Here is a 12,465-nt window from a genome sequence, read left to right on the forward strand (position 1 = left end):
TTGCCTCTGCTCCCAAGTAACAAGTGATAGGACAAGAGGAAACAGCCTCAAGCTGGGCCAAGGGGGAGTTTAGATTGGATATTAGGAAAAATTTCTTCAGTGAAAGGGTTGTCAAGCATTGGAACAGACTGCCAAGGGAAGTGGTGGAGTCACCATCCCTGGAGGTCTTTAAAAGACGTGTAGATGTGGTGCTTAGGGACATGGTTTAGTGGTGGACTTGGCAGTGCTAGGTTAACAGTTGGGTTTGTTGTTCTTAAAGGTCTTTTCTAACCTAAACTGTTCTATGATTCCAGGATGTAATATTGTTAACTATAGTGAGACAGCACTGGAGTTTTTGTTGTCTGTGGGCATGTAATTATTTTATTTCCATTTTGAAACTGTTCATTGTTTTAAGAATTATATATGAAAGGATAGTTTTGTATGAAAGCGTATTAGAGTGTGAGTTTGCAGAGAAGTAGTCTCTTCTAATCTGCTCACACAAAGGACTGGTAAAGTAAAAAAAAGCTTAGCCAACTCTTCCTGCAATCGATTTGCTAACTACTTAATATACTTTAAGGACCTGGTTGCTTGCAATGTTTTATTCATGTTTTAATAGAGTTCTCTATTATTAAGTTCAAATATTTTTAATTAAGAAAGAAGTACAACCCTCTGGGTAATATTGCAAGCATGTAGATAGCTGGTAATTAAAGTTTTCTGCACGTATAACTACATTCAAACAGTTCTGAATAAATCATTTTAACCTAAAAGAATGAGAATGTGATTATATATGAAAAAAAATCCTTTAAACAACAGGTTTTGTCAATCTAGCGAAAGTTTTAAGCTCTTAATAAAAATACTTTATCGTAAGGGGAGGATAAGCAAAAAGACAAGATAAGCTTTTAATTACTAAATGAAATACTAATTTTAGACAAATATGAGTATTGCAAAATTAATTCTTACATCGAAAGTTTCTCCTAAATTACAACGTGAACTTAATTTCAATTTTCAAATATTCTCTTTGAAAATTGGCAAAGACAATATAAAACTTGTGAAGAGTCTTTTTTGTAGTAGTCATCTGAAGCTACAGAATAAATAGTGCAAACGATTTGTCCTTTATTACAAGAAGTTTATTGTACAGGATGTTTAACACAGAGAATTGTCATAACGTCTGTTCTCCTTTCTGAGTATAGTATTTCTAGAGTGAAAGCATTAAAAGAAAAGAAAACTGAATGACAATTAGAAATAAGCTGGGGAAGAAAATCAACTATTATTTTGAATTGTTTTTTAAAAATTCCAAAAATCTATTCATCTTTCTTCATAGATGTAAAGGAAAAGACGAGGTTTGGGCAATGTTTTGCCTTTATGGAAAAGAGAATGAGAAAAATGTTCTTTCAATGCTTAGTGCTTTTATTCTGCATAACACTAGTTCATGCTGTCATTTTAATGACTGCATGCCAATTGCTTCTTATATTAGGTAAAAAATATAAGCCAAAGCTTCTCTTATAATAAGCAAATAAATGCAGAAGGCTTCTATATAGGAAAATTAACAGGAAATCAGCATCTTCAGTAAGATCAATAAAAGTTATAGCAGCTGCAGATCTGGTAGAATACTAATACATCAGAGCAAGCTTCGTACGAAGTGAACAAATAACTAATAGTAACTGAACTAATAACGTACATTCAGTAAGGGTTAACATACATTCAGTAAGGGTCTAGAGAAAACATCCTGTATTATTTTAGGATTAAAAATGGTAGTAATAATCACACTATTCAGGAATGAAGCTTGAACCTCAAAAACCAGAGGTAAAAAAGGGCTGGCAGGTGTACTAACAGCTTCTGTCATCTCCTTATACCTTGTACAAAATGGCAGACTGCATTTATCTGTGCCAAAAAGTAACCTCTGAGTGCTTGAGGAGATTCCATAGGAAAAATCTTTGCAAAGACATTTGACTTAAGAATTTGAGATACATAGTAAAAAATCAAAAATGTTTGCAATAGGCTTTAGAATTAATTGTCTTTTTCACAAAGTTTTGCATACTTGCACATGCAACTGTTGCCATGTGAGCACCCTTCAGTCATAAATGTGATATATTTGCTTGCTGATTGTCAGCTTGCAGGCATACTTCCCATCAAAGGTAGTTTACTTTGTCATTTCAGTGCTAATTTTCTTTTTGACTGGTTATTTGCAATAGATGTCTTTAAGTGAAATCTAGTATCATGGTAGTCAGAATGAAACATTGAAAATATCTCATAGAGTTGCTGCTCCCAAAACCTTAATGTTGCACAGCAATCTTTACTGAATGGTAGTTAATTTCTTAACTAGAATTAAAATAGGAAGTATTATTTTACATGCTATTGAGATAATAACTGTTGATTTCTTTTATGGCACCCCTGAGGAAATAAAAATATGCTGCATGTTTTTATTCTAAAACTGTTTTTGCAAATACATAGTAAAATATTCCAGAGCTTGAGGTGAAATTGAGGTTCTGTTCATTGCATGATGCCATCACATGTATTATTAAAAAGGAAGGGTTTCTCCACCTCTCCACCTCTCCTTGATCCCTTCCAGTGTGCATTGTGTTGCACACACTATACTTGGAGTTCAGTACTGTGAATGAATCTATGAGCATATCCCCAGTTAAACTTCTGGAGGGGAAGTAAGTAGTGTAGTATCCTTCCTGGCTTTGCTCTGATCCCAAGGACAAAAAAAGCTGGCAGGAAAGAGTATCAGATGGACAATAGTGCTTTTCTGATTCCTAGAAAATACAGTTTTATTAAGGTATATGGAGCTCCCTAAACCAGAAAAAAGTACTGTGTGTCACTGAAAATAACCTCCTTTTTCAGCAGTGTTGTCATATGATCTTTATAGTGAAAGTGAGCACTTTACATGTGAAATACTAATCAATGTATATGAAAATCTAGGATATATACATTATCTTTTTCTATTATTTCCTTAAAATGAGGAAACCAATGTCCAATGTATAACATCTTTTGTGGGCTGCATATGTCTTGCCTATGTGGAGCTGAGTAATTGAACCTATGTAATATTTTATTAATCACTCGCGTATGGTCATGAGTGTTTCTAAAAGCAAATTTCATGTTTGTGTGGTGTCATAACCTGAAGGTATTGAACGTTGCTGTGCTATTTCTCTTACTAAGATAAAGCTGCATTTCAAGTTTTCCTACGTCTCAGGTGTGATCAATTGACGATTATAATCCACATAGAAGACTTAGATATGTGTCTTGTATACATAGGGAGAAAGCAGAGGAGGTTGTAGTAATAGTTCCAATGTGTAATATTTCAGTGTGTCTTCTGGTGGTAAGGTGACTTTTGTACCCCTGAAAGACGCACGGAAACATTACACACTGGATTTCATAGCAGGAAAAGCTGGCAATGTTCATATCGCTAGTACTGCTGACTTGTGTGTGTTCTTGAGGTCTTCAGTTACCCTGTACCTCCCCACAGCAAAATATACTGAGATTGCACTTTCTGCCAGGAACATGATAAACTCCTGGTCTAAAAGCCTCATTCTCTTCACTAGAAGCAAAGCACCGTCCCTCTCTGGAATACGGTTACGTGGTGTCTTGCAGCCCACTGGCCATATTCCAGCGATCTAAATCCTGTGAAGTCCTGGTCACTACTCGGATTCACTTTTCAAGCAGAAATGCTTTGTAATTCCATTCAGAGCCAAAACTAGAGACCTCAAGTATTAGACCTCATCCTTTGTGAAACAGCAATCTATGTGGACCCTTTAAAAAAGGGAAAGTTTTTCTTAAAGAGGGAGTTCTTTAAACAAATACGATGCCACAGCAGATTGGGTGAACTTAATCTTATCAGGAGATTGTGCATGAGGTGTAAGTACAAACTGCAAAATAGTTAATACATGTTTTTAGCTTTTGGCCTGTGGATCAAGTTTGATTTAACAATTAGAGTTAAATTAACGATTCAACCAATGAGTATTAAGAAAAATGAAAATACAGTGATGTTTATTTTAAAACATATATACTAGCAAGTTACCAAAATAACTTCTAAAATTTAGTGCTGACATCTGTGGCTTTCCAGAGAAATTTTATGCTGTGCTTGAGAAATAACTAAATGTTATGTTGATGGTGTTTATGATACTGTGATAACTGTGATTTGGTTTATTTCAAGATTTGCATTTAATGCTTAAGCAATTTTAGCTACTGGATTTTTGAACTTCTGAAAGCCTGCTTTTATCTTCTGTTTTTAATTGCAGTGGAACAGCAACTTCACCGAACACCCTGGATCCAAACTGCACTCCATAGCAGTGTTTGTGTTCGTCTTCCTGTAATTATGTGTAAATACACTTGATCTTCATAGCTGAACAGAAATCTGTTAACTAATCTTTTCTAGTAAACATTTCGTTTCTCTTTTAGTATTGTAGCTTCTTGAAGATTCCCCAAGAGATTCTCCAAGGTATCTGTTTTATTCATATATTCTGTTCCATGATCCTGTCTATATTGTTGACTTTTCCATTTTATTTCACAGGAGTATGGCTGGAAAAACTACCAGTCAAGTAAACTGAGTTCATCTGAACTGCAGATGCTGGCTAGCATGAAGAGACAACAAAATGAAGAATTATGGGACACTGGGATCTCACATGGGCTGAGCGCATCACAGATAGATAACCTCAATGTTAGCATAAGTACAAGCAGTGATGACACAGCAACCTGGAACTCTTGTTTCCCACCAGTAAGTCTAAACACGCAGTATTTTCTTTCTATCAGTTCTGAGACTCAGGGGTCTTGAGTTAAAATTTCTTTATGTAGCTTTGAAATTTAGGGTATCATTACCAAACATTTTTTAGAACTTACCAAGTAAAACACGCAACCAAAACACATGTACTTCCAGCAGGTTCTGTAGTACCACCATGGACAAAGAGCAGATGTATTATATATATTTCTTGCTAGAATCCTCAATAATCATGTAGGCTGTACAGCTTGTCACAATAGTGGCTGACAACCTGCAGGTATGTGATATAGTACTTAAAAATAGTTCCAAAATGAATGAAACCCAGATATACCAGTCAGCAACTGTATTACCGTGCAAGTTATGGAAAATAATTGCTTCTTACAATGATAAAATCTCATTACTGAAAAGCTGACTGTTTAAAGGACTGAAGCAGGAGAACAGCGGCAAAAAGCTGCCATAGTTCTGAGCACTTAGTATGTGAGCCTTCTGTATTACAACTTTATATCATTATTTGTCCTGGTACAAAGTGGTACAAAATCACACACAGCTGCACTGTGTGACACTATGTGAGTGTTATAAGAACCAGAGGACTATTTGTTACAGTCCAGGGAAGAGTACTGAATGTATGAAATCAGAGAGTAACATTTCAGCAACTATATAAATGTACTTGCAGGAGCCGTTGTAAAACTAGATAACCACGTACTCCATTTATATCTCAGCAACATAGTTCTTATTTTATTATAGGTGAAAAAATAATAAACAGTGAATGTGACTGAAGTAAAGCACACAACACAACTCTTGGACACAGATCCAACGTTAGAAGAGTAAACATTGCTGTGTTGCCCCAGTATAAACTATTGTAGGGTAAATGCTCTAAAATGTTAGGTGCAAACTACCTCCAGGGATCTGTAGCGCCCAAATAGAGGCCTGTAGTAGCAATCCTCTGTAGTGAATGATGAACACAGCATTGGAACTTTGTGGTACACTGGTAAATGAAGGTTTCAAATGAGAAGAGATGTATCAATAAGTCGGTAATTGTACAAATGAGAACTTGGTTTTCAGAGTAATACTTCACAGGATATCAGAGAAACTTTAGTTGATTTTAACTATTGGAGATACGTCAACATTACACATTTAGTTGATTTCATCATATTTCAATGCATTTCCTCGGTACTCATTAAATAGACTCAAACATGGTGTAAATCTGCAAGACTGGACAAATGGAACTCAATTAAATAAAGAGAATAGCAGTCTCATTAATTTTTGAGTAGTTTAATTATAAGGAAATTGATAAGAATATTTAGACATGTCAGGTTTGGCTAATACAAATTACATGACTAAAACAAAATGAACTTTTAAAGTAAAATGCTTCAGTATTCAGTGAAGCATAATGTGATTGCAAAGACAGTTCTTTGATCTTACTACCTTGATCAGCTTCTGTAGCTTCAGACTAACAGCGTCAGTTTAAAAAAGTGTTTAGATATAATAGGTTAGTCATTTAAATTGTAACTCAATATAGCTGTAGTTTTTCATAATGGACCTTTGTGGGCATCTTTCTCCACATAAATCAAGTCTTTGAGAGAGAAGTTTTTGGAATTTCATTCAGTTGACTGAAGTGTTGGAGTGTCTTTCACATACAGCCTTGTCAGGTTTCTCCTGTGCATTTTGCAAGGCGGACATTGAGCTTTTAAGATTTAATGGCAAGAACTTTGTTTCCAGGAAAGGATAATTTAGAAAGCAAACCTAATCTTTCTCAGGTAAGGACTAACCACTTAGTCCCTCACTACAACGACTGCTGAAATTCATCTTCCGCAGTCTTCCCTACCCACATACCTCTGCCTGTATGCAAAGGGACTCTCTGTACCAGTACAATGTCAGTTATTTCACAGTATCTATTGATTCACTTCATATTTTCATGAGATAGCTGCCACAGCACCAGCTATTCATAGATGTGATACAAGTTTTTTGAGTATGGACATGTGCATTTAACACTGGTTGATGTAATTCTGTTCCAGTATTTGGAAAAATGCAGAGTATTCATGTGAGGGTGATAATTCATTTTCTAGACCTTTAGTATCTAAGAAAGTTATAAACAACGTTTATTATGCAAAGTGATTATGTAATCATCCCAAGTTGTTTTAACACAGAAACTTTTTAAAAAGTAGTTGGGGGCATTTTTGGTATGCTGATGTTAAATTTTAGTATATTTTGATATGCTTACAACATTTCAGAAGACTTTGAGAGTAGTGATGCTGTGCCAATATTCAAATGGGTAGCTGAAATGAAAAAGTTAATGTAGACCAGTTAGTCTGATATCATTGTCAAACCAGTGAAAAATCTGGTGTGGGATTCAGTTAACAAAGATTTAAAGGGTGGTAATATGGTTAAGGATAGTCAAGATCATTTTATAGAAAATATGTCCTCTTCAAAAAATCTAATCTTATGGGTAAAGTTAAAATTGTTAAGGGAACTGCTTAGATGTAACATTCTAAGACCATTGTACATATTCGTTTAAAAATGAGCAGCATACAATATTGATAAAGCACATCTTGAATGAATTTAGAACTGGTCAACTGTCAAATATCAAAAGCAGTCAGCAGGGAATTATCTGTGAGTAGAGTATATTCAGAGGACCCACTTCATGGTTCATTCAGGTCCAGATCTGATGTTGTTCAGTGTTTTTTATTGGTGATCTACGGTTTAATAGCCTGTGGTATACATATGATCATGCATTGATTTTATTCTTCCCTCTGGCTTTCAAATCTATGAATCTGTCATATAATTTCATGTAGCTGTTTTCAGTGAATCCCCATACATAGCATTCACATGTGCAGTAAATGTGTTGCTATATGCATAGGTAGTCTACATAACTGAGAGATCAAAATACAACCTAGTTGGAGTGATTAGAACACATTCAAAGGTTGTTCCTCCTGGATTTCAGTCTTCTGCCATGCATGGTCTTGCTGTAAGACCTAAAATCATAGAATCATAGAATGGTTTGGGTTGGAAGGGACCTTTAAAGGTCATCTAGTTGCAATCCCCCTGCAGTGAGCAGGGACATCTTCAACTAGATCAGGTTGCTCAGAGCCTCATCCAACCTGACCTTGAATGTTTCCAGGGATGAGGCATCTACCACCTCTCAACTTGATCCAGTGCCTCACCACCCTCACTGTGAAGAATTTCTTCCTTATATCTGGTCTAAATCTGCCCTCTTTTAGTTTAAAACCATTACCCTTTGTCCTATCACAACAAACGGTGCTAAAAAGTCCCTCCCCATCTTTCTTGTATGCCCTTTAGGTACTGGAAGGCTGCTAGAAGGTCTCCCCGGAGCCTTCTCTTCTCCAGGCTGAACAACCCCAACTCTCTCAACCTTATAGGAGACGTGCTTCAACCCTCTGATCATCTTCATGGCCTCTGGCTGGCTCCAACAGGTCCATGTCCTTCTTGTGTTGGGGACCCCAGAGCTGAAGGCAGTGTTGCAGGGGGGGTCTCACCAGAGCAGAGTAGAAGGGGAGAATCCCCTCCCTCAACCTGCTGGCCATACTGCTTTTGATGCAGCCCAGGTTACAGTTGGCTTTCTGGGCTGCCAGCACACATTGGTGGGTCATGTCCAAGCTTTTCATCCACCAGTACGTCTAAGTCCTTTTCCACAGGACTGCTCTCAATTCCTTCGTCCTCCAGCCTGAGTAAAGTCATCATTTCTTCAGCTTCCAGTTTTTACCAAAAGTATTCCTTATATGTATATTAATTCCTTATATATATATAATGTAAGAAATATACATGTAGAATAAAAGCAAATTTGTTTTTATGTTACTGATCTTTAGTACCACCATCATTTGAGTTGAGGCAAGAGAATTTGCAAATGATCATTCCTTCCAAAATCAGATGTACAAACTGCAGAAAAGTTTATATATAATCTGTAGCCATCTTCCAGTTGCATAGGCAAGTGATTTTAGCAGTGCATTATATAGAAAAGAAATAGAAATAATCTTCATATTGTAGTTTGAGAAATTAAGGGCAGCTAGAAATTCTTGTCATGATTAAACTTTCATGCTTACATGTGTTTCCAGGTTGTATCTTTCTGATTATTTAAATCAGTAGTATCTATTGCTTTTTCTTGTGTTCTTCAGAGATAAGTAAGAAGTATTTTTATTCCAAATTTTTGTTCATTTTATACATTTTTGTCCCTTAGTGGAATCTATGGCAACAGCACCACCAGAAGGCAGCTTTTTGTGTACCTTTCATTTTAAAATGCCTATGATGTTTTGCAAGGCAGGGCAGGATATAATCATGTTAGATAGCAAACTTATGTATCAAAGTAATATTTTATATATAAAACACATTTTTAGTTAGTTTATTTTTTCATCACTTGCCATTGTTACTCTGATTTCCAGATTCACTTAAAATTCTCATCTTACTGACTCTAATGAATCTAAGAAACCTTTCTGAATGTAAAGGCACATAGATCAATCATATTGCTAAGTTGCAGTTTGAACAGATGTCCTTAAACTACTGTAAAACAGATATACTAAAACTGTATTTTTATATCCTATGATAGTTTACCAAGAACTGAATATATGCTGTCAGGAGAAATCGTTGAAATGTAACTTGTTTAGTGCTGCCATAAACTATGACAGCCAAAAAGGAATAAAATAGCTTTGAATATTATACATTAACTAGCATAGCTATCATTTATAAATATGAAAAACTTCTATTTTAAAATGGATTTACTTCGAAGGAGAATTGTAAACCCTTGTAAAATGTGTGTGGGGCACAGTTCCAAATCAATAGTATGTGTATATAGAGCTAAGTATATTAAAATACTTTATTTGACCGTGTCTTACCTGAATGTTTTATTAAATCTTAAGGTCTATGAAATTACATGTTAGCTTTGCAACAATATGAAAGACACAGTTCTATATATTGCAGAGTATAATGTGAAGTTTATACCCACACATGTACATATTATCCAAGAAAATTTGCAAAGCTTACAAAATATTTCTGCTTAAATGCCCTGCTTTATTCTAGAGATCCAGTAAGACCTTCCTGCCCTGTCAGAATTGGCCCATTTAGCTTCTTGGATAGCTGTTTCCACACTTCAGACACCACTTCAGATATAAGACAAACATTCTGTAGTAAAATCGTTTATAAGAGAATTCAGGATATCTTACAGCATATGATCCCTGATTGTCAATGCGAAATGCAGAGAAGAAGGAAGATTCTCCTAGAATGCTCATTGATACATTCTAGAAGCTTGTAGTGGTATAATGCTCCATTAGCAGACTCCAAAATATGCTCACCACTAAGACCTGTCTTTTGAGTAAGGAGTACTCAGAGAAGAAAGACTACTTGTTCCCCAAGCAACTTCCTAAATATAAATTCAGTCACATAAGCATTGATCTGCAAAATATTTGAAAGAGTACTTCCAGCTTCGTACCTAATTTGTAGAAGGTCTTCTGGCCTCCTTTGTGATGTTTCAGAAAAGAAAGGCACTTAATAGAAAAATGGTCTGGCAGAACGGAAGTCTGACAGACAAGAGGAGTGATATTTAAACCCAGAATTATTCCAACTGAGAGCTCAGTTTGACAACCCCTGGAGGGATCTGTTCACATCAAGTCAAATTGCAAAACTGAGGCAGACTATTCTTTACTGTGAAATGAGACTAAAAATTATTTAGACAGATATTCTGGTTCATAGACTGACTAATTCACTTTCTGTCTCATCCTCAGTCTTCCACTAGCCATTATTTGGGAATTGAACTATCCACCACCAGGCAGTGACTCATATTTGGCAGTAATTAGGATGTCATTCATCCTAAACATGTATTTTACAACATCCCTTCCCACTTCCTGAAACCGTGAGAATATACTCATTTTTATAGTGATTTCTGTGAAAAAAGCAATTGCTTTCATAATGTTTTGTATTTATTTTTAGCATTTCATGTACCAGATTGTACAAGTATTGTTAATGTATGCTTGTATTTTCAATTCTTTTGCATTTGCTTCAGTGATTTGTTTAGAACTGGTTTTGAGGTGTGTGATAGTGGCAGGGGGAGTCTCTCTGGAAGCACTACATATATACTGAGAGAAAATGTATTTCTGAATATTTGAATTCTTGAACTTCTATACCAGTTTATGAATATTGATCTTTCTTGCAAACAAGTGATTTTAATCCCATAAACCAAATGTAGTTTGAAACTGTTGGGGCACGTTCTTCAATGGGTAGGTAAGATTTGAAGACTGTCAAAAATGATCATCTTTTGTATGAACATTCACAAAGTCCACCATTAGCTATTCATGAACAGCTTGCTCCAGGTTTCAAATTGACAGTGCCATAGAGAATCACATGTGCTTCAGCCCAAACTTCATTTGGGACTGCTAAGATTACTGTTAATGGTGCTTCTGAGGAGAGAGGAACCATGCCTGCCAGCCCTATTGGCTGTGGCTCAGTGTTGTCTAGTCTTAAGAATGGTTGATTCTGCACAGATCCTGCTACGAGTTCCTGCACCATACACGAACAGTCCATACTTTTCTATCACAAGACTTGGCCACTCTTTCCTCTCTGAAGTTTCCCGACTCTGTCCCAACACTGTCACAGTCAATAGAGAAATGACCATGTGGTGGACTCCTTAATTCATGTGTCTTTCCACTCAGACAAGCATCATCTGTTAAGTTGTACTTTTGCACAGTTAGGAATTGAATATCCATTTTTAATTTCACAGGTAAGAAAGACGACTGTAAAATTCTAATATCAGAAGCTGCAAATGTGTATGCTCATAAAAGATCTCTTGCATACTTCTAAACATTCTGAAAGAATATTTGCAAAGTTATTTTCTCACTATTATTTTTTGTTTTTCATAGCCCATCAGTCAGGAGCATCACTATCAGAAAGAAATGAGCCCACTTTCTCATTCCAACCCACGGTAAGATTCCTTTTATAGCCCAGGCAGTAAGGATTCAGTTAGAGTGTTCTGAATATTAAATGTGACATTCTTTGATTTAATTTTAAATCTCTTTTCAATTGCAACCTCCTCTCAGAGGGCTTTACTATTGCTCGTTTTAGTCATTGTCTGCAGTATGTCTGCATTGTCCTGGAACACAAAACTGAATGCTGCATGTTTTGGATGTGTATTTAAAGTAACTGACATAGGCCTTGCTCCTACATCTGCTTTGATGCGTGATTCAGCAAATCGTCCTCATCTGACACACATACACTATCATCTGGTTTTTTTCTCCCTCTCTCACTCTCTACTTTGAAGGCTTAGAACTAGAATTCTGTATGTGACTCTAGGTGTCAGGGAATCCATTTGTTGCGAAAGATTTTAATGTTACTTATTTGGACAGGTTTTTTCAATTGATAGCCCAGTCAGGAGAAGGTGTTACAACACTGTGGGATAGTTCAAAGGGATCGTGTCTACAGTATATTTTGACTGTCAAGTTTTTAGCTTGATCTGGTTTGTGTGGAATCAGCAACAAAGTCCCTGTGACTTTAATATAAGGTGAGATGAAGACAAGGGGAGAGGGTGGTAGGGAGAAATAATCAAAATGAGGCAAACAAAATTAATTGTCCAGTTTCAGAACTGCCTGGTACCTGTGAAACCCTAACGTCACTTTGTCAGTTTTTAAACAGTCTGAACAAAAGGTGTACTTATTTTAAAAAGTAGTCCTATTTCACTTTCACTTGGTGTCATTAATGTGGATTTTGTGTGTTGGGAGGGATAGGGGGAGAGGACATTTCAAATGCAACTTTATCTTTTGTCAACAGTCTGAAAT

The 12,465-nt window shown here is 36.0% G+C and overlaps 1 protein-coding gene across 1 annotated transcript in view; it reads left to right on the forward strand.

Moving 5' to 3' along the window:
• Window positions 1-11,615, forward strand: part of LOC104163860 (chromosome unknown open reading frame, human C3orf67) — a gene marked incomplete at both ends in the record, with an annotated part of 29,778 nt that extends 18,163 nt beyond the window's left edge. Inside the window, 2 exons of the mRNA XM_009702990.1 lie at window positions 4,490-4,693; window positions 11,554-11,615. Of these exons, the coding sequence (XP_009701292.1) occupies window positions 4,490-4,693; window positions 11,554-11,615 (266 nt within the window). The remainder of the gene's footprint in view (window positions 1-4,489; window positions 4,694-11,553) is intronic.
• Between the last annotated feature and the right edge of the window lie 850 nt (window positions 11,616-12,465).

The sequence above is a fragment of the Cariama cristata genome, unplaced genomic scaffold (assembly GCF_000690535.1).
Source record: "Cariama cristata isolate BGI_N322 unplaced genomic scaffold, ASM69053v1 scaffold15946, whole genome shotgun sequence".
NCBI lineage: Eukaryota > Metazoa > Chordata > Aves > Cariamiformes > Cariamidae > Cariama > Cariama cristata.